Here is a 24,094-nt window from a genome sequence, read left to right on the forward strand (position 1 = left end):
ATCTTCACCACCATCATCACCATAAAGTAATGACAAGTGGAACTATTCTAATTCTAACTAGATAAAATTGAAATTCAGCTGAAATTGTGTGGGGATGCTGAGAGATGAACTGTGGAAGAACTTCTGAAAATAGCTGAAAAAGCCAAAAATAGCATAAAAATAGCATAAAATGACATAAAAGTAGCTACAAATGGCATTCAGTTGCTAAGAAATGATAAAAAATAATTGAAAGTAGCCTAAAATTAGCTGAAAGTAGCATAAAAATAGCTGAAATCAGCATTCAATGGCTGAAAAAGCTTGGAAAAAAATTTGTTCCGAAAGCCCCCACTGAGAACCTCAGATGGAAATTTATATTAGTGCAGGTGAACAGCTGTAGGGGTGTCGGTCGTGCTTTGAAGCTGTGCAAAAACCCTTGATCCTTTAACCTGAAATCTTTGCTGTGAGCAAGAGATGTGTGGCTATGTTTTGTTGTTTATATTTTAACTGTGAATATTTCCCCCAGGAGAGCAGTTTGTTCGGGAAGTTCTGCCTCTCTTTTAAAAATTATAAAAGTTAGAAATGAGAAAAGTCATAGCAGTCAAATGATGAAGAAATGGTGTCAATACGACAAAATATGAAGGAGGAGATAGTCAGCAAAGACGAAGAATAAGGAGAAAAAAAAGGCCAACGCCAATATCAATAGTGTGGATGCTCAGCATCCCCACTAATAAAAACAATAATAATTATCACCTTGATTATATTAATTATTATCACTACCATCATCACATAAAGAAATAATAATAATCATAGATCTAATAATAATAATTATCATCACAACCATTATAACCATAAAGTAATAATAATAACTATGAGTAATAACCATGAATAGTAATAATAATAAATAAAGCCTTAATAATAATAATTATCAACACTACCATTATCACCATAAGGTAACATAATAATCATGAATAATTTAAATAATAATAATTCAAATAATATTTCCAACAATAATAATAATAATTCAAATTATTAGTGGGGATGCTTATTTGCTTCTCTTATTCTGTGCCAGCTATCTACTTCATACTTTGTCATATTGACACCGTTTGAACTTAAAAATTCAATTTCTTCGTCATTCAACTGTTATGAATTTTCTCATCTCTAACTTTTATCATTTTTAAAATATTTGACTTTGTTTAACAATGTTAAACAGATGGCAAAATTTTACAAATCTGCACTTTTTTGAGCTCCTCATAACTTTGGCATTCCTTGGGCTATTTTCATTACTCTATTATCATACTTTTCAGCTTCTTGTGCTCTTTTTAGCTATTTTTAATACTTTTTATACTATTTATACTTTTTAAACTTTTTTTTTGCTGATAAAATTTTATTTATAAGATTTTGTCTCTCTCAGATGATTTAAAGTGGAGTACATGGAGAGACTTACAGTGATGACATCATTGCTAGAGTGCAGGAGAAGAGTTGAGCATAGGGGCAGAACTTCCAAACAAACTGCTCTCCTGAAAAAAAGATCCAGAGAAATAATTTTAACAGCAATATGTAGCCACATATCTCCTCTTGCTCACAAAAAAAAAGATTTAAGGTCAATAGGATAAACAGTTTTGGCACAGTGAACTTCAAAGCGTGACCGACACCCCTACAGCTGTCCACCTGCACTAATATTAATTTTCCTCCTGAGGTTCTCTGTGGGGGATTTTAGAACCACTTTTCTGACTCACTCTTCAAGCATGATTTTTTTGCTTTCCACACATGAAAAACATATCACTGCGTCCGGCAACTTCTGCTGATTCTCATCATGTCTTTGGTTTTCTGCTAGGTCTTACAAGTAGAGCTTAAATTGACTTTGTTTGAGTACATGTTCTGGCCACTTGACTCAGTTTTCTGAGCGGTTATAACAGAATCTTTCACAGGTGTGACTAATTTGCTTTGATCTCAGCTGTGACACGGACACATAAATGAATGCACCAACTAGGGGTGCGCGGTATGAGGTAGTCGATATAAATGATATAATTTTGGCCTATGGTAGAGATTTGAACTCCACCGACCAATCGCGATAACGCTTGTTGATGACGTCATTGTATCTGCCTCAGTGTGACAATTGCTTCAAGCACAGGGACGACAGAGCAGGAGGAAATGGTTTAAAAAAAAACGGTAAATGGGCGGTAAACCTGTATTAATACATTCCACAGCTGGCAGAGAGGAAACGTGTTCAAGTCATTAGCAGCTTAACACGCCTCATCAGGTAAGAGATAAATGTGAAACTTGAAGTGCAGTTAGACAGAAGTAAACCTAGAGAGACTTAAAAAAATAAAACATGTTTTCTATGTTCCTACACTTAGAGATAAATTAAGTATGCCATCAAAGGCTTGTTTTAAGGGGAGAAGGGGGTTAATAACACTTGAATTTGGATTAAAATGCATTATCTCTTTTTAATTTTGTAATAGCATGATATAATACTGTCGCGTTTGCAGCCTTGAAGCATGCTAGGCTAACGTCATGTGGAAGTGCGTGGGTAGAAATTACTTCACATGACAAGGAATCTTCTGTCTCTGTAGCTTTACTTGACTTCAGCAGGTAGGAACAGTTTATGCAGCCTTTTACAGCAGTGATGTTTATCTTAGTTGTATGCCCTCACTCAGGCACGGAGCAGCTAACCATACTGTCCATGCGATGAGCCACGAGCACCATTTACGTCAACTAAAACGTCCCGCAAAGTCTTGTATCTCCCCTGCGTGCTCACGTCACACAACTGTCTAATCAACATAGCGTAACACACGCATCTAACAAAGAAGGAGCAGGGGAATATGACACTAATAACTGTCTGGGTAACACTAACTGCCTCACAATACTGTTATTATCAAAGGCAAGAAAAATACCGTGATATGATTTTTAGGCCATATTGTCCAGGCCTAGTGTCAACACTTCCCCATCACATAAATGTAGCTTTTACTATAATGGATTTAAAACTGTAAACCAGTGATAATCAATGTTCAGCTCTTGAGCCACATGTGTTTCTTTTGTGACTATTTGTGGCTCTTTTATATCTTAATCTTAAATATCTTTTCCCCCAGAAAACCTTAAAAAAGGAAAACGTTTTGCCCCTTTTTCACTATTTTTTTGCCACTTTTCACCCATTTAAGCTACCTTTTGCCATGAAATACCACCTTTTCCTACTTTTTTTTACCCATTTTGAGATTTTTTCCAACTTTTTACACATTTTTTGCCACTTTTTTCCTTTGTTGCCCCTTTTCACCATTTTTTCTCCCAATTTTCACCCATTGAAGCTACCTTTCTTCATTATATACCTTTGATCCCATTTTTGCCCCTTTTCACCATTTTTGTTGCTGTTTTTCACCCATTTAAGCTATGTGTTGCAATGAAATACCACCTGCATCCTCTTTTTTGCCCATTTTTGCCACTACATCACATTTTTGACCCTTTTCAGCACTTTTCACCCATTTCAGCTACCTTTTGCTACTAAATACCACTTGTGTCCTATTTTTGCCCATTTTTGCTACTCTTGACTGCTTCTTGCCCAATTTATTCACTTTTCACTCATTTTTCTGCCACATTTGGACCATTTTATGTCACCTATAACTCATTTTTTTGTCATTTTTCCACCCATTTTTTGTTACTTTCTGACCCCTTTTCCACTTTTTGTCCCCATTTTCACCACTTTTCACCCATTTTTGTTGCTTTTTGACCATTTTTGACACCTTTAACTTATTGTTATTGTACTTCAAGTTGTTTTTGCTTCACCGCTTAGTTTGTGGTTCTTGCAAAGGTAATTTTCAACAATTTGACTGATGGTTAAGTAATAAGGCTGTGAACAATATCTCCACCATCTTTAGCACAATCTCACACACCTTCAGCCTTTAGACTCAAGAGGCTACTCTGTCAATAAGACAGTGTATACTTTTTTTGGTTACTAAATTCTATATTTTGAGCTATGATTTCACATTCCTGACAAATCAGGTATTAAATTCTTCAGCTTTTATGTTATTTTCAGCTATTTTTACACTAATTTCAGCTATTTTAATCTATGTTCAGCAATTACAATGTTTTTTTTCAGCCATTAAATTAAATTTTCAGCTACTTTCATGCTATTTTCAGCTATTTTTATGCTGTTTTTTTTAGCTATTTCCAGGCTACTTTCAGCTATTTCTAAGCTATTTTCAGCTATTTTGGGGTTACTTTCAGCGATTTTTATCCTTTTTAAGCTACTGAATGCCATTTTCAGTTACTTTTATGGCATTTCATGCTTTTTAAGGTATCTTTAGGCTATTTTCAGCTTAATTAGGTTACTTTCAGCTTATTTTATTATTTTTAAGCTACTGAATGTCTTTTTCAGCTACTTTTGTCATTTTATGCTATTTTTAGCTATTTATGTGCTTTATGGCTTTTTTTCACCAGTTTTTCTACAATTCACCTCTCAACATCCCGACACAATTTCAGCTGAAATTGTTATTTTGATCTAGTTATTTAAATAATTCCAATAAAAATATTAATAATGATAATAATCATAATAATAATAATAATAGCCTTAAAAATTATAATAATCTTCACTTTCATCATCACTATAAAGTTATAATGATAGTCATGAATATTTCTCATAATAATGAAATCATAAAAATAATCATAAAAATGATAGCCTTAATAATATCATCACCACAATCATCAACTAAAAGAACAAAAAGTACCAATAACAATCATGAAAAATTTTAATAATAAAATAATAATTATAGGTATTATTTTACTTTATTTTTTTATTCATTTATTTTTTTTAATTTTGCTTAATTTATTCATTCTTTATTTAGATTTTAATGTGTTTTAACTCTAAATATCTCTATACTTTTAATGTTTTAAAGCTATTAATTTGAGCTTTGCCATCACTCTCATTCTTAGATTAATCTGAGGCATTATGGGCGGGCCTTATGGGCCTTGGTCCACCCACTTGTCCATTCAGCCCACCCTAAAAGTTTGGGGGATGATACACTTTCCTTACTTATCCTTCAATAATATATAAACATTTGAATGCTATTTAAACCTAAAATACAGTTTCCTTTTAAAACATGCAAATTCACACCATCAGGTGGAAAGTCATAGCTAATCAAATCAGGACATATTATGCTGGTAAAACAAGCACAGGTGTGTCTCTCAGATGATCATCAGATGATCCATTAGGGACTAAGACAGACACAAATGAGAAGGAGAGCAACATAAGTCAGCACAGGTCAAAGTCAGAAAATGTCCAAGGGTACATTGCTGTACCTCCTTCACGTCTCTGACTGATGGATCACGGTTGTTCTCTGCAAGCTGACCGTTCTGTTGCTGTACCTCCTTCATGTCTCTGACTGATGGAGCACGGTTGCTCTCTGACATCAGCTGACCGTTCTGTTGCTGACTGTGATATCTGTGTCATTTTTCATCAACACTCAAAGACACAAACCTGTTTGAGTCCTGAAAAATTTCTCCTTTAATAAAAATATCTAATTTCCAATCACATAGCAGCACATAGTAGATATATACATCTGCACATGGTGAAGACGACGTGCCAAATGTCACAGCATTCATCAGACAGGGGAAGAATCCTGAATTATTCATGTGTTTTCCTTAAAGACAAAAATTGCATTTAAACACTCTTCCATCATTTCCTCTGCCCTTCCAACAGGACAACGTCGGTATTGTCTGAACTGCTACTTGCTACTCCCAACACTCCTCTGCAGTATCCCTTCCAGGGCTTTCACGTACTACCTCTGACCCCCACTTTCATACCAGGTAAGCTGCTAACAAGATGCATTTCACAAAAAAATCCAAACAGGACAAAATATCCCAGTGACAATAGAAATTACATAAAGAAATCAAGGAGCAAAGATGTGATGAAATGAGGTTAAACAAATGTCAAACAAAGGATAAAAGTAGATACAAAGACAACAAGAGGAGATTGAGGAAAGGCAAAGGAAAAAAGGAAAGATAAAAAATAAAGAATAAAGGAGGGGTAAAAATGGATAAAGTTAAATAGGTTAAATAGAATTACAGGATAAAAAAAATAAACTTTTCTCTGACTAAACAGGAGTTTGTTTGTCTTTTATTGATTTTATTCTTCTAACCTTTAAAGGATGATCCTGTTTTTTTTTGTCTTGCAGGTTTGAAGCTGTTTCCAGAACAAAGAAAGAGCTACAGGGTTGGTATAATTTTATTTTTGATATGAATTTAAATCAGCATAACTGTTTATACACATCACAGGTATACCTATGGCATGTTTGGCCCTGGCCATACTGAAAGGCAGGATTAAGTAAATCTGACTTTATGTGTCAGTGTTTGACATTCTCAGAAATTGAACCTGAGTGTTTAGAATGTTTGGCTCTGTTATTAATGTATTCAGGCCAAACATGTATGTGATAACTTTGCCACTAATTAAGGCAAGGCAAGGCAAGTTTATTTGTATAGCACATTTCAGCAACAAGACAGTTCAAAGTGCTTCACACAGGACATTAAAATACAATGACAAAGGGAAAAAAGAAACACAATGGCAAATTTTGAAACAAAACATGTAAAAGGTGATTAAAAACAGCAAATATGATCCACAAAAGATAAAAACCTGGATTCTTCTTAACCTTGGTCCAGAGACTGAATTCACGTTTCTGGCCAATACCAGATCCTTATCTGAGCTCCAAGCTCTTAATTTAAAACAATTTAAAAGAAGAATGTAAAAGGTGATAAAAACAGCACATAAAACCCAAAAAAGATAAAAACACATAGTGCAGAGTTTGAGTGAAAATAGAAAATTTGAAAAGTGATAAAGTTTTTAGTCAAAGGCAGCAGTGAACAGGTGTGTCTTCAACCTTGATTTAAAAGAACTCAAAATCTCAGCATACCTGATGTTTTCTGGGAGTTTGTTCAAGATATGTGGAGCATAGAAACTGAACTCTGATTCTCAATGTTTGGTTCTGACTCTGGGGACACAGAGCAGACCTGCACCACACGACCTGAGTAGTCTGGATGGTTCATACTGGACTAGAAGGTCTCTGACGTATTCTGGGCCTAAACCATTCAGAGCTTTATAAGATAACAGGAGTATCTTAAAGTCTATTCTCTGAGTGACAGGGAGCCAGTGTAGAGACCTCAGAACAGGAGTGATATGGTCCACTCTCTTGGTCTTAGTGAGGACTCGAGCAGCAGCGTTCTGGATCAGCTGCAGCTGTCTGATGGACTTTTTAGGCAGACCACTAAAGATACTGTTACAGTAGTCAACTCGACTAAAGATAAATGCATGGACAAGTTTTTCAAGGTCCTGCTGTGACATCAGTCCTTTAATCCTAGAAATATTCTTGAGGTGATAATATGCTGACTTTGTAATTGTTTTTATGTGGCTTTTAAAATTCAGGTCTGAATCCATGACAACACCCAGATTTCTGGCATGGTCTGAGGTTTATAACTGAAGTGACTGGAGCTTCATGCTGATTTTAAGAGATTCCTCCTTGGGTCCAAAAACTACTACCTCAGTTTTTTCTCTGTTTAACTGAAGAAAATCATGGTGCATCCACTCAGTAATTTGTTCCATGCATTTACCCAGTGCTTGTATAGGGCCATGGTCACCTGGGGACATGGAAATGTAGAGCTGTGTGTCATTTGCAGAGATATGGTAGTTTATTTTGTTGTTTTCTATGATCTGACTGTGGAAGCATGTAGAACAGAAGAGGCCCCAGGATGGAGCCTTGGGGAACTCCACATGTAATTTTGGTCTGCTCAGATTTAAAGTTACCTATTGACACAAAATAATCCCTGCCCTTTAAGTAGGATGCAAACCAATCAAGAACTGTGCCAGACAGTCCCACCCAGTTTTCCAGTCTGTCAAGTAATATATTGTGGTCGAATGCAGCACTGAGGTCCAATAATACTGAAGTTCTGCCATGATCTGTGTTCAAGTGAATGTCATCAAACACTTTGACCAGGGTGGTCTCAGTGCTGTGATGTGGTCTAAAACCTGACTGGAAGACGTTAAAGCAGCTGTTCACTGTTAGAAAATAATTTAGCTGTTGAAACACAGCCTTTTCAATTATTTTACTTAAAAGGGAAGGTTTGATATTGGTCTGTAATTGTTCATTAGGCTGTTTTCTAGATTGTTCTTTTTAAAGAGCGGCTTAATAACAGCTGGTTTTTTTAGGGTCTGTGGGAAGACACCTTAGCTTGGAGACATGTTTATGATCTGTAACAGATCAGATGCCATGACGTGTGAAACCTTTTTGAAAAAATCTGTGGGTAAAATATTCAGACAGCAGTAGGAAGAGTTCAGTTGGTGTAAAATGTCCTCCAGATTTTTGTCATTGATTGGATTAAACTGTGTCATGGTGTTTAAACTGTTTTTAAATGGGCATAGCACAGATCCTGAACCTAATTCAAATTCATAACAATTGTGATGAGCAGACATGGAGCTTTGTGCAGCTCTATAAGTCCTTTGTGCTGATTTAATTCCGGTTTGTTGACTCCAGGTAACTTTGCAAGTGTCCAAAGGAGTGCTGACCACTGAAACTCCACCTGCAGATGTTGATGTTTTAGGTAAGGATCTTCACGGTTTTTCATACAAAAATGATTGAATATCATATGGGAAACAGGTAAAGGTAAATTTAAGCGGCATAATCATTTCATATTCCGTCCACAAGAAAAAGAAAGAAGAGCAGCAGGAATCTGAACTGGAACAAAAAATCAACATTTAGAGGACATCATCGCTAACAACCCAAGAGAAGAATTCTACAATGAACTTAGAAAATACAAATTTAAATTGAATGAAATCCTGAATAGAAAAACTCAATTCCACATACACAGACTCAGAAAAGAACATTTCAATCATAGCAATAAATCTGGCAAATACTTAGCAAACAAAATAAAGCAGAATAAAGAAAAACAAACTATTTCCATCAAAAACTCAGCAGGGCAGCCAACAAACTCAACTGAAGAACTAAATAACATTTTCATGGAATTTTATGCAAATTTATATTGACCAGAAAATAACCCAAACCAACATGACATCATTTCATTCTTGAACATCAATCTACCACAACTCAATCAAGACCATATCTCAGTTTTAGAAGCAGAAGCAAGACTGTCTCCACTTATGAACACAGCCCCAATCTCACTCCTCCTCAAACCCAACAAAGACCCATCACTCCAATCCAGCTACCGTCCCATCTCCCTCCTCAACGTAGACCATCACAACATACACCATCCATCATCGTCACACTGGACGCAGAAAAGGCATTCGATAAAGTTAATTGGTCATTCCTCATCTTCACAATACAAAAGTTTGGCTTTGGGGAATTATTTATTAATTGGGTTAAAATTATATACACTGCACCTTCGGCCACTGTTATCACAAACGGACTAAGATCACAACCGTTCACACTGCACAGGGGGACTAGGCAAGGATGCCCACTCTCCCCTCACTATTCACCATCTTCATAGAACCTTTAGCTGCAGCCATCCGCCAGAATACAAGCATCCATGGAATCAAAGCGCCAAACCACCATCATAAAATCAGTTTTTACGCCGATGACATACTGCTCTTTTTACAGAAGCCACACTCATCACTACAGGAAACAATCAAAACCATAGAATCCTACTCAAAAATTTCCAATTACTCCATTGACGGGATGTAAGATCAGTCCGTCACAAGGTAGATATACATGGAGGCATGACAGGGTTTTGAAAAGTCTAGCAACAGGTGAATGCAGGATGTAATCAGGGAATGAAGACAGTTCAGTTTGTCAGAGAGGGAAAGAAGGTTAAAGGAGGTAGGTTTTTATAGGCACCAGTTTGGCCAGTTAAAGGATGCTAAGGACTGGGAGATGTAGGTAGATTTAGAAGGGAAACTTGTTGTGCTATGGGAGATAGTTTGCACCAGTCTTAGACCTGACATAGTGCTATGGTCTGCCAGTCAAATGGGGTTTATTTTATAGCTGACGGTTCCTTGGGAGGATTCTGTGGAGGAAGCCTATGAAAGGAAGAAGTTAAGAAATGCAGATTTAGGAGCAGAAGCTGAACAGCGAGGATGGAAAGTTAGGACTCATCCAGTAGAAGGGGGATGTAGAGGGTTTGTAGCAAGGTCAGCTGTTTCATTACTTAGAGAGCTGGGAGTGCAAGGACAGAATTTGCGAAAGACAGTTAAGGAGATCTCAGATGATGCAGCTCAGGCCATGCAGTTGATCTGGATGAGGAGGAGTAACGCCAGCTGGGGCAAAAATGAAGGTTGACGAAACCCCTTACCTTCTCTATCCGTTAGTTTTGTTTAATCCTCTCTCTACTCTGTCTTCCCTCATGAAAATGAGGGAGTCGGGGGGGGAGGTAGAGCACAATGCCACGCCAGGCCGGGGGTATGTGTTGACCCACGACAGGGTACCACACCCTTAGCTTTGCCTCCCCCACCCTATTGCAAAGCTTGCTCTCTTTCTCTCTCTTGCTCTCCCTAATCTGTCTCATTTTCCCCTCTTTTTTACTCTTAGTTATTAGTAATAATTGATGGTGGGTGGTGAGAGCCAGCATGGAGGGTGATGGCTCTGGGAGGCTGGAGATCACTGTTCAGCCCTCTGGAGGTGTCGTGGGACTAACTGGATGAAACACTGATGAAAGGAGGTTCCCACTTGACAACCCCTGTGAAGTGCGGGTTTCTTACTACCCATCGGTCTGCACGGTTGACTTGTGGAGGCAGATAGTAATGTATTAGGGATTTCTTCACTGAGCGCTGATCCTCTTTATAGGGCACAAGTATCTTGTGTTTCATTGAAATGAATAAACTGGCATAAATCTTCAGTCCTCCCACTCCATAGCAAGAGCTGGGATGTGGCAGCCCACCCTCCACCCATTCCTTTATGCATTAGTTACATCACATATTTAGGTATTCACATTTCCTCCAGGCTGTTAGAGCTGTTCACTCTCAACTACGCCCCATTACTCAAAACAATAACTGACACTCTCCTCCGCAGATGAACTTACCACTTTCATTAATCTGCAGAATAGCATCAATTAAAAATGACAATATTACCAAAAATAAACTATCTCTTCACTATGATCCCATCCCAACCCACTTCTTCATGGTTCAAATCTCTAGACTCCATCATCAATAAATATTATTGGGAAAAAAAACACCCAGAATCAAATTAACAACCTTACAGAAACCCAAAGCACAAGGAGGACTCTCAGCACCAAACTTTCATCAGTACTTTAGAGCAAACCAACTATAGTACATATTTAAATGGATCGACCCCCAACAATCAGACAGTCCATGGTTAGATATTGAACAGTCAGCATGCAACAACATTCCTATCTCAGACTTAACATTCATCAGCCCATCTGTTAAACGCCACACCTGTTTTAAAAGAATAACAGTATCATCAGCTCTAACAGCCTGGTGGGAATTCCACAAAATCACAAACTCTACTCTGACACCATGTAAACTCATCCTCATCTGGAACAACCCCAACTATCTCAGCAACAAAAACCACTCCACCTCCGCTCATGGTCAGACAAAGGCATCACACATTTACAACATTTATCTTTCAAAACAATAAACTGGCTTCATTTCCCCTCCTGGTCCAGGAGTACAGCATCAGGAGCAATCCATGCCTGGAATACCTGAAAATTAAATTATCCATTCATGCCATATGTAACACTACATCCACCAATCTAGATCTTCCTTAGCTAAGCTAAGAATTAATCAACATCAGCTCAACAAAACTCCTTTCTAAAATATACAGAATAATATCAAAATCAGACAGTACCATAGCCATACCAGTATCAAAATGGGAAACAGACTTATCGATTGCCTCTGATGCCGACTTCTGGAACCAAATCATGCAAAATGTTTTTTCAATGTCAAAAAATGCAAATCTACAACTAATACAATACAAAATACTACACAGAACACACCTCACTGGGCGGAAAATGATGGGATTTGCTTCAGAAATTTGTTCTTACTGCACCCAAAACAAGCCAGACACCTACTTTCACGACATCTGGCACTGCAAATCGATTCAACAGTTCTGGAGCAAGGTCACCAAATCACTCTCCATCCTTATGGGCTGCCACATCCCTATGTCCCCCTTACTCTGTCTACTCGGCGACACATCAACAACAAACCTCAACAAATCAAACAATAAACTACTCCTAACAGCCCTGACTATTGCCAAGAAAAACATCTTCATTAACTGGAAATTCAAGATAAACATCACCCACTGGAATAACTTACTCACAGAACATATCTCCCTGGAAACTCACCCACTACTCTGTTTGGTCCTCTCTCCTCAACTTTCTACTAACATGATCCCACTTTTCACCTCCCTCATTTAAAAAACATTATTATTATTATTAATTATTATTATTATTATTATTAACAGTGCTGAAGTTGCAGCTGCCTAAGAAACCAACTTCCCACATATTAGAGACACTGTCAATGACTTCAGTGCCATTATCACTTACATCTGCCTTGTATTTATCTGTTATTAATACAATTATTATGATTATTATAAGTATTATTATAATTAATATTATAATTATGTTTTGTTATTATTGTAGTCATTATTATTATAATAATAAATACCATCCTATTATTAGTCTTGATATCATTAGTATATATGGATTGGAAAAACTATAATTAATTTTGTGCACTATACCTCACATCAGCTATAAATTATGTTAACAACACCATTCCAACTCTTGCTATTATTACTATTCATCTGTCTTTGGATTAATTTATGTACTATGTACTGGTCTCACCAGCAGATAAGTTACTCAGACAGTTAAACACAGAGTTCAGTAAATCCAGTGGAAGCTAAGAGTTGTATTTGGATGCTTTACTGAACCACGGTGTAAAACTGTAACAAAAATATGGCAAAATGTACATTTTGCAGATAAGTATGAAAGGTGGAAAAACAGGTGAGTATAGCATACTGTACTGTACTGTATACCCCGACAGGTAAGTAAGTATTATAGTATATATATCGTAAGTATATATTTATATATACATATATAGTAATTATGTATACTTCAAACAAGAAAAATATGCTGTAGCACAAGAGGTATATATACTCTGTAAATGCACTAAATAGTAATATTCTCTCATTCTCAGTCAATGAAAGCCGGTGGTTACGTAAGGTATGAATATGTGTGAAAACACAGTAGCAAAGAAAGCCATATACCACCCAAATTGAGTTAGCAACTAAACATAAAAATATCAGTTGTAATTCACAAATAATGCACTCTAAGCATCAATTTAAACCTTATAAACAGGGCTTGACATTAGCTGGGTTTCCATTACACTTGGAAATGCCCAAAATCGAAATAGTGCAATAAAAAAACTGGCAATGGAAACACCTGGATTTCGAAAAAACCCTAAAATATCGCTAAAAAGTTTTTAACGCTTTCATGAGGAGGTGTTTCAGGCGTTTTGAAATAGAAACATATATCGCAAAAGTGTAATGGAAACACTTTTTCTGCATTTACAAGTCACGGGACGTGATGTATGGTGTCACATGACCAGTCACTCCGTGACAACATGGCGCTGATAGAAGAAGAGACGAGACTTGTCTTAACATCATACTTCTACTCTTATACATGGCTTTTGCCATACATACGGACTTTACCTCTGAACTATCATCTGTTGCCTTCGTCTTTTGTTCAACATTAACAAGGCAACCGCCGTTGATGTAACCAATACCGTCTCAACACGCAACAGGTTTTGAGCGTCAAGCTTCCCTGCACCGGATTCACATGAGATGAGATTTTACGAGAATTGCAAGGCCTATGCCCAAAACTCCCCTTAATGGAAACGCATTCAAAGCGCAATTGTACTTAATCGAAATTTAAGAAATATCACTATTATTTTGCGAAAAACTGTAATGGAAATCCAGCTATTGACACCCACCAACTAGCCAAATGCGGGTGGATTTCGGCTGTAGCAGGTAGCAGCGTGACTCTAACTAGTCACGATGGCGGGTTGAATTTATCAGTGTCACAACTTGTGCTTCACTCTGAAAGTGCTTGTCTGTTAGCCCCTATGAGTTAGACTTGTTACAGAGACGCTGTTCGGCACATAAAAGCTCAAATTTCCCTCCAAAATAAATGAAAAGTGGCTGGTCTCTTCATCCATTTGTGCGTATTTTACGCAGCGCCAAGGGCTTTGATGCTGTGTGACACACACAAACGCGACACCCACAGACATATATGGACACACACTCGTACTGATGTGTTGGTTAGAATGAAGGCTTCTATCTGTTTAGGAAAAAAGTTTCAGAATTTGCAGGATAAACTCAGACCTGAGCTTTTTCTTTCTGCGTTAAAGTGCCTCTCTGTCCATGTGCGTCAGCGCCATTTATGTGTGTGCTCTCCAGCTGTGTGTCTCTGTCGCTCGTGCGAGCCAGGGTGAGCGGTGTGTCTAAATATTGTTTAATTAATACTCCATCTATATTCTTTGTTTGTTGAAGGCAATCTAAATTATGAAAACCTCCGCAAAGGTGCGCATACTTTGAATGTCATTGAAACTTTGTATATTCAGGGTTAATTATAAATTTGCCTAAATCGATAATTAACGGTTATAAAAGACGAGAGAAACTTTAATTCAGTTCACTGAGGCAGAGAGAAACAGAGGCAGAAGGATAAAAGTCTGTAACTGATCACTTAGGAGTCCAAGAGAATTCAACTCAACGGTGACTTTTTTTTTTATCTTCTTATATTATACATCCGTTGTTTAATGTTCTCCAAATTTGAGCTTCACCACCAAATGTAAGTCATCTATTATTTGAAGAGATATTCTAATTAGTATTAGACACACCTATGAAAACATTTCCTCCATACAATATAGAGCAGGAGAAGTTGGACACTTAATATTCTCTGGTGAAGATTTGACAGAGTAAAAATGAGAGATGTTCTTGTAATCTGCTGTAGCTTTTTCTAATAAACAGCCGATTAACAGTACTTTAATTTTAGCATAAACTTGATACCCATTAAGAAAATGAAAATCTAAGAGTTTTGACTCTTAGATGACTGTCTCTAACAGTGTGACCCATACCTCAGTAGTGTGCTGTTTCACATGTACAGGGAGAAGTGCTTTATTAAGAGGAGAGCTGATGTTGATCATATTGGTGAGGGAAAGTAGAGCACATGTGTCATATCATACCCTCTGTACCAAATTTAGCATATAGCTCAGAGTTACCAAACACCAAAGTTGTGGCTAGTGGAAATACTGAGTGGCTAGTAAGTTTAAAGAACCACTAGCCACCGTGGCTGGTGAGCAAAAAAAGTTAATGTCAAGCCCTGCTTATAAACATATGTACTTACAGACATTGCATCTTATGAAGAGGATGGAGGTAGATAAAAAACACATAGAAAACATTCTGTCCGCAGCACATGTACTATTCACTTCCTGAATTATCACAACTTCCCGTAAGTATTGAGGTAACTAGTGATTTTACTGCGCAACTGCCACTAGGGAGCTCCAAACAACAAAACAAAGAATACACAGCAGTCTATAGTAGGGCTGGGCGATTATGGCAAAAATCAAAAACATGATTAATTAAACTTTTGACCTCGGTTAGGATTACCGAACAATTATTCCACCCCCAACCTCCAACTGGGTTTCTTCAGGAAATATTTTTAGAATCTCAAAACAGACAACTGAAAGGAACATGCACAGATTAACAAATTACGGTTATTTATTGAAACATTTGAAATCAAAACACACATCAGCTGAAATGAAAATGTTATTTGTAAAAAGTCACATTTTTCCGAGAAAAGGGGGGAAAAAATGAAATAATTGCCAAGGCAGGTTTTTGGTGGTTAGAGGCTTTAAATGTCTGTTTTGATTTTTTTTGATTAATTGCCCAGTTCTAGTCTATAGGGTCCTTAACATACTATTTGTTTGTTTACTGTTTGTAAAAAATTGATTTGAATCTCCTTTGTTCATAATTTTTATTTACTTTTTTATTTATTTTGAATTTTATTTTATTTATTTTATTTTATTTTATTTTTTCAGTATCTTGGTTTAGGGATAATCACTATTACACTGTCATTATATAGTTATTTAGTATCATTTATCATTGTTATCATTATCATATCATTTATATCATTATTATATAATTATTATATCACTTATAGCCATCATATCATTTATACTATGGTATTATTTTATCATTTATTGTCATGCAATTTATATTATAGTATTAATATACTATTATATCATTGATATAATTATCATGTATATTGTATTTATATAACATTATTATTTTATCATTCTTACTGGCATATCACTGAAATAATATTTGATGATGGAGATGATTACCTCTTAAGGGTGTTGTAATGGCTGTAAATGATAATAGTAATCTATTTGAAATTAATTACACTGTTACAAACTTTGTTATCATAATTATTATTATCATATTATTTATTACTATTATCATTATTGAATCCCATTTAAACAATTATTATGCTAAAAATACTATATTTTGAATTTTTGATTATTACTACATTGAAAATATTACTAATCTCATTTATTTTACTTCCACATAATACATAGCAACACAAAGCCATACCAGTATTATAAATAACTTTACCACCTTTCTATATGTTTTTCTTTTTTCTCTTTTCCGTATCTTTAAGCTTTTTTGTTTGCTTGCTTGTTTTTTATATATTATTATTTAAATTATTTGTTTAAGATCATTATTATTATCTTTATTATCATAGTCATTGTTATTATTATTATTATTATGATTATTATTATTGTTATTAATACCATGCTCAGTCCTTTCCAGTCCCTCCCAGTACCCTTCTACCTATTTCTTTTTTTGACTATCAATAAATGGTGTTTAAGGAAGACATGAAGTGTCCAACGTGAGCAGACTCCCTCCCTCTGGGTCTGGGGGGTGCTTAACTGAAAGGCAAATTGTTTTAAAGGATGAACCCATTGGCCGGCTCCCTTCACAGGGTCAGGGGGCAACTGAATCAGGGTCACCTCAACTTCATACATCTAGAAAAACTATAAGGGGGTGGGGGGCTTTAAAAATTGAAAAAGAAGAAGGGAAAATGGAAACCAAAGAATGGACATGGAACGTTGAATTATAATAGTAAAAACAGAATACTAATGCAAGGCATTATAATCATTATTTTTACCATTATGCTTTATTCTTTCTTTATCATTTACCACTTAAACCATTCTTTTACCTGCATACACCCTTTATCCATGTATACTCCTTTTGTTTTTGTTGTTTTTTTTTACATTGTCTCTCTTCTCGCCTTTAATGTATTCATATATCTCAATTCCAGCTTTACCTGACATCCCATACCCTCACCAATCTATTTCCCCCCCAAAACAAATAACTGCACACACACACAGACACACAATCACATATTTATACACACAAGCCTACACACACCAAAACATAGCCCTTCACACCCTAAAATTTTAAGCATCACAACGTTATAACAAACCCAGAGCTGAGACTGAGAAATCCTGGAAAGACCTATGGGAGCTGGAAGCATCACATAACACCAATGCCCAGTGACCAGAACAAGTGCTGGTCACAGTAACAGAAGCAGACATCCAGGGAAGAGTCTCAAAAATAAAGATCTACACAGTACCAGGCTGAAGCTAACAGGCCAACCACTCCTGGGAAGGTTCACCACCTTTCACAATTTTCTCCATTTGTGGGCAATGGCTCTTAGCGTGGTTTGCTGGAGTCCCAAAGCCTTAGAAATGTCTCTGTAACCCTTTTAGACTGATAGATGTCAGTGACTTTGTTTCTCATCTGTTCTTCTTTAGATGGCTCCATGATGTGTTGGAGATCCTTTAGCCTACTTCACTTTGTCAGACAGGGTCTAGTTAAGGGATTTATCCATTCAACAGGTCTGATAGTAATCAGGTCTGGGTGTGGATAGTCAAACTGAACTCAGCTTTTTCAAAAATGAACATTTAAGGGATTGATCTAAGTGAGTTGTTAGAAGTTTTAAAGCATTGTTGAAAGAAAAATGAACAATTTGAAAGAATATCATAGTTGTTGTTGCTAGGCTCAAAAGAATGTAAGAGATCTTAACGTCTACAAGGTTCTTAATGTTTTTTTAGGTGACGGTGAGAGTGTGCTGATTATAGAGTCTAAGAACCTCAACAACCTCAACTATGTGCTGACTACAGTGTCCTATCAGAGCACCACCTACCACGTTCACACTGGAGACCTGGGTAAGGATCACACAATCAGTCTGTCAATCAGTCAGTCAGTCAGTCAGCCAGTCAGTTAAGGAATCAATCATTCAATCAATTAGTCAGTCAGTCACTCAATCAATATGTCAGCCAGTCAGTTTGTCGGTCAGTCGGTTAGTCAGTCAGTCTCTAGTACTCTAGATCAGTGGTTCTCAACCTTTTCAGCCTGCAGCCCCCAAAATAAAGGTGCCAGAAACTGGGGACCCCCGCTGTACCTGAAGGTCGTTGAACTGGGGCCAAACTGGGGGCCAGCAAAATCACGGTCCATTGTAAAGTTAAGCTGTGGTATTTATATTGAACCTGTTTATTAATCACGCTTATCAAAGAAATACATTTTAATTCATTTGTGTGGTAAGAAACCTTCTTAAAACTTAAATCCTTTTGTTAAAAACAGAATTAAAAATATGTTAAAAATAGCTTAAATTGATTAATAATGGTGGGAAAGGTGGTGAAATTAGATTTTAAAAGTAGCAGAAACAGGTTAGAAATGCCAAAAATTTGATTAAAGTGGCAAAAAATAACCAAAAAATGGGTAAAAGTGGCAAAAATGGGCATGTTAAGTGGGAAAGGGGGATTCAAAGGTGGCTGAAATGGCGCTATAATAGCATAAATAGGTGGATATTTAGTGAAATGAGATGAAAATTGATATAAACAGGCAAAAAAGGGTTAGCTGTGGCAGGAATTAAAATGACAATAAATGGGTTTTAAGTTTCCAAAAATGCTAAAATTGTTGGGAAATGTGATAAAAATGGGTTACAATTTGGCAAAACTGGTGTAAAGTGGCAACAGTGTAATTAAAAAATGTTTTTTAAGGCATCTGGAGACCTCTTCTCAGTGTCTCGCAACCCCAATTGGGGTCTCGACACCAACGTTGAGAACCCCTGCTCTAGATAAAGTACAGGACTACAGCACTCTAGATAGAGTACAAGACAACAGTACTGTAGATAAAGTATCGGGCTACAGTATGCTAGATAAAGTCAAGGACAACAGTATTGTAGATAAAGTACAGACAACAGGACTGGGGATAAAATACAGGACAACAGTATTGTAAATAAAGTACAGACAACAGGACTGGGGATAAAATACAGGACAACAGTATTGTAGATAAAGTACAGAAAACAGGACTGTAGATAAAATACAGGACAACAGTATTGTAGATAAAGTACAGACAACAGGACTGTAGATAAAATACAGGACAACAGTATTGTAGATAAAGTACAGACAACAGGACTGTAGATAAAATACAGGACAACAGTACACTAGTGTCTATAGTGTAGTCAAGATAAAGTCCAGGACAACAGAACACTAGATAAAGTCCAGGACAACAGTACTGTAGATTAAGTCCAGGACAACAGTACTGTAGTTAAAGAACAGGACAACAGTGCTCTAGTTAAAGTAATGGACAACAGTACTCTAGACAAAGTATAGGACAACAGTACTCCAAGTGAAATACAGGACAAAAGTTATCTAGAAAAATCACAGGACAACATTTCACAGGATAAAGTCCAGGAAAACAGTTCTGTAGATAAAGTACAGGACAACAGTACTCTACATAAAGAACAGGACTACAGTACTCTTAGTAAAGTAAAGGGCAACAGTACTCTGTATAAAGTAAAGGGCTACAGTACACTAGATAAAGTCCAGGAAAACAGTACTGTAGATAAATTAAAGGAATACAGTGCACTATAACGTACAATATGAGAGTACTATAGATAAAGTAAAGGACAACAGTACTCTACATAAAGAACAGTACTACAGCACTCATAGTAAAGTACATGACAGCAGTACTCTGGATAAAGTACAGGACGTCAGTTCTCTAGATGAGGGAAAGAACAACAGTCCTCTAGATATATTACAAAAAGTTTTACAACACGTACAAAACATTACAAAAGTTTTCTTAAGTGTTATTGGACTCTAGTTATAGTGTTGATGTACTCTAGTAATAGTGATATTGTACCCCAGTTAAAGTGTTGTTAGACTCTAGTTAGGGGCTTGGGGCAACAACACGGGCCACTCTCCTCCTCATAGCAAAGCTACGGGAGGAGAGTGTTCTTCCATTCGTTTCTTCTTTATTCATCTTGCAGACAAAATTTCACCGCACTACTCCTCCGAGGGCTTTGAGAAAACCCCTGCAAATTATACATCAAAACGTGTGGTTTGTTCCCGATCGGTGTGTTAGGACTTTTCTAAGAGATTTGCCAATTTTTCGCAAAGTTCTTCACAAAAAACTGCGAAAAAAGTCCCATTTGAAATGAATGGGGAGAGGGATGAAGAAACCACAAAAATAGGGTTTTTCACCACCGCTACTGCTTCGCCATACTTTCACCTACCGAGATCATTCAAACTTTAAAATGCAGGTATTTTTGTCCTTTCTTCAGGAATGTCTTTGGTATGACGATAGGGGTTTATGGTTTTCGATAGGTGAGTCTTCAAAACTCCTGTGCGTTGACTGAAAATGCTTAAAAATCACCCTGCTAGAGTGGGTGATGTCATCACCTTTGAGGCTGAGAGAGCCAACACATCAACTGAGACCTTTGCGAACAACTAGTGACCACAGCCACAAATCCAACACCACACACATAAAAAATTTATCAAAACGGAAGAAATCTTGTCCCGCTACTGTCAAACCAAGAACCAAAGCCATATCATGCATGGTTTTGGCGTGAGAGGATCAACTGCCCCAAGTACGCTGACACCTCTCTCATCTGCTGCAATGGTATCGAATCTGATGAATCTGTCTTCAAAGTCAGAAAGATGCCCGTTTTTAGCTCGCCACCCTGGCCTCATTTCTTGCAAAATCAACACCAAAATAACATCACTGATAGTTCAAGGCCTGCAGATGCTCACACCAAAATCTTTTTGATGATACCATTTACGGTTTTCACACACGGAGAGGAGAAAGTGACTGTGTTCACAAGCAAAATCACTCAAAACTACTCTCTGCTGTCTTAGGTGTAACTGATCTGTGATCAGTGATGCGTAATTGTGCAGGCATTAATTACCATGGCAACAGCAGCTCTGGTGCTTTGATGATGTCATCGCTGCTTGACACACATACAGCCCTCAATGAGCTCTGATCACGCACACACATGGAGCTGTTCCAATAAAGCAGCCCATTTAAACAATGCTTTAACAGGATGGTGGGATTGTGGTTGGCTTCTCATCCACATACAGTCCCCCATAAAGTCTTGGGCGACGTCAGTCGCCAAAGACAGCCACACATATATCCCATATATGGGAGAGACTGTGCATTTGTGTGTGTGTTAGCGCGCGAAGTGCGCATTCATGTGTTTGTGTGTTCTCTTGACTTTGGTGATGTCAATCAAAATAAGAACCCACAATCCTTTCTCAATTAAAGTTTTTAATGTGTTCAAATGGAGCTGGAAATGATAAAATTCATCTCTTCTGTCTCTGCTCTCGTCAAGACTCTTGACAGGAACTGCATGTCTGTATAAAATTCAATTAAAGGACTCTATTTCATAGGGAGGGCCAACACCACACAGACAGCTGAAGCTCAGGTGCCAGGTGATCAGCATCAGCTAATCAGGCCACACGTGACTAAAACACATGAATGAAGTCTCCTGTCATGTACAGTGTTTCTCAACCATTTCACTATGTCATTGTCCAGCTACATGTTGCTTCAGCCTGGACTTGGATATGACCTTGTAATGACAAGTCGGGCTATTGTCATAAACGACCTTTTGATGAAACCGGCATCGCCCCCCGAGCCCCTCTCGCGATTTCCGCTTGAGGAAATTGTATAGTTAGTCTTATTGTACTCTAGTTATAATGTTATTGTACTCTAGTTATAGTGTTATTGTACTCTAGTTATAGTGTTATTGTACTCTAGTTATAGTGTTATTGTACTCTAGTAATAGTGTTATTGTACTCTAGTAATAGTGTTATTGTACTCTAGTAATAGTGTTATTGTACTCTAGTAATAGTGTTATTGTACTCTAGTAATAGTGTTATTGTACTCTAGTAATAGTGTTATTGTACTCTAGTTATAGTGTTATTGTACTCTAGTAATAGTGTTATTGTACTCTAGTAATAGTGTTATTGTACTCTAGTAATAGTGTTATTGTACTCTAGTTATAGTGTTATTGTACTCTAGTTATAGTGTTATTGTACTCTAGTTATAGTGTTATTGTACTCTAGTTATAGTGTTATTGTACTTCAGTTATATAATAGTGCTAATTTACTCTAGTTAAAGTGCTAATGTACTCAAGTTAAGTACATTTGCACTAATTAATTTTTTTCTTCCGAAAACATAGATGTTCTGGTCTATACATCAATACGGATAAAAACAAGTACTACCTTAAGAAATGTTAACCCCTAAGTAACTTGGAGCTCTGTGATTGATTGTATGATGTCTAATGGTTTTTCTCTTCTAATCAAGCAATTGTAATGTTATTTTTGTTTATAGTGACTTTTTCATATGAGAACCATGAAGTCGTGTTTCCTGTCACCATCAAATTGCCAAAAGTCCCAGTGCTATTCGACATGGGGAAGGGTAAGGGCCAATCACATTCAAGCATCCATATTTATGTCCAAAGTATGTCATTGTCATTTCTTTCATTGTCCCTTCTTCTTCTTAGACATCAATTCTCAAGTCACCATCACCATTAAAACATTCATTCGCTACAATAACCTCAGGATTTTAATAAAAAGTATCCGTGAGTTCTACCCCAACATCACAATCATTATCGCAGATGACAGCATTGAGACACAGCCAGTGACCGGGGAGAACATCCTGCATTACATTATGCCTCCAGCCAAGGTAAACACACAGCACATATACAAGGTTTGATCAAATGATTCATTGATTGACTCGCCGAATAACAGATTTTTTTTTAGTTGGTTGGCTGATTGATTGATTGACTGATTGATTTATCTATAAAATTTTATAACCTTAAAAATCTCTGTAAAGGACAGAATGTTAGAGAGAACTTGTCTCTGATGTCCTCTATAAAGCACAGGAGGTAAGAAGCTGAAGGTTCAGCCTCATCTGAGAGAAAATTAGCCTACCTGTCCTTGTCCCTTATACAGTTACATCTCCAAAAATTAGAATATCATCACAAAGGTCACTATTTTTTGTCAGTCATTTTAGAAAGTGAAACCAATAGACTCACTACACATAGAGTGAAATATTTTAAGCCTTCATTTCTTGAAATGTTGATGATTATGGCTTACAGATAATGAAAACCCAAAATTCAGTGTCTCAGAAAAGTAGAATACTACATAAGACCAATAAAAAAGGATATTTTAAACAGAAATGTCAAGCTTTTGAAAAGTATGTTCATTTCTAACCACTCATTACTTGGTTGGGCCTCCTTTTGCATGAATTACTGCATCAATGCAGCGTGGCACAGAGGCAATCAGCCTGTGGCACTGCTCAGGTGTAATTGACCTATGGCTAAGTCCCGCCCTCAAACACGATGAGCTAATCACAGTGTGTATACCACTCCAATACACTCGGACATCGGCTGCCTGGACGCCCGTTGAAATGAATAGGAGAAAGTCCGTTTTCGTCCGGTTTTATGAGGTTTTTTTTTAGATTTTAAGTTTAAAAATGGTCAAACAGTGTTCATGGGGTACATGCGACTCCAACACAAGGTATCCTCAAAGGCTGGGCGACGGAGTGTATTTTTTACCCTTTCCTAAGCCACATCTAAACCGAGAAAAGAGACTTCTTTGGATAAAAGTTTTGCAGTAGACCACAATGTCCACTCAACGTGGATAAAATTAACAACATCTGTTCTAAGGTAAGCCAATTTGAGGCAACATATTGTCACATTGCTGGAAAGAAATATAAAGTTATCTTTAACATCTCTAACGTTAGCCTAACATTAGCTCTGA

At 36.9% G+C, this 24,094-nt stretch overlaps 1 protein-coding gene across 1 annotated transcript in view; it reads left to right on the forward strand.

Moving 5' to 3' along the window:
* LOC121505790 (beta-1,4 N-acetylgalactosaminyltransferase 2-like) overlaps positions 1-24,094 on the forward strand; it is a 40,457-nt gene that overhangs the window by 6,733 nt on the left and 9,630 nt on the right. The window contains exons 2-7 of the mRNA XM_041781344.1: positions 5,669-5,775; positions 6,144-6,181; positions 8,490-8,556; positions 18,101-18,214; positions 22,662-22,748; positions 22,834-23,015. Of these exons, the coding sequence (XP_041637278.1) occupies positions 5,669-5,775; positions 6,144-6,181; positions 8,490-8,556; positions 18,101-18,214; positions 22,662-22,748; positions 22,834-23,015 (595 nt within the window). The remainder of the gene's footprint in view (positions 1-5,668; positions 5,776-6,143; positions 6,182-8,489; positions 8,557-18,100; positions 18,215-22,661; positions 22,749-22,833; positions 23,016-24,094) is intronic.

Source organism: Cheilinus undulatus, linkage group 23, assembly GCF_018320785.1.
Source record: "Cheilinus undulatus linkage group 23, ASM1832078v1, whole genome shotgun sequence".
NCBI classification, from domain to species: Eukaryota; Metazoa; Chordata; class Actinopteri; order Labriformes; family Labridae; genus Cheilinus; species Cheilinus undulatus.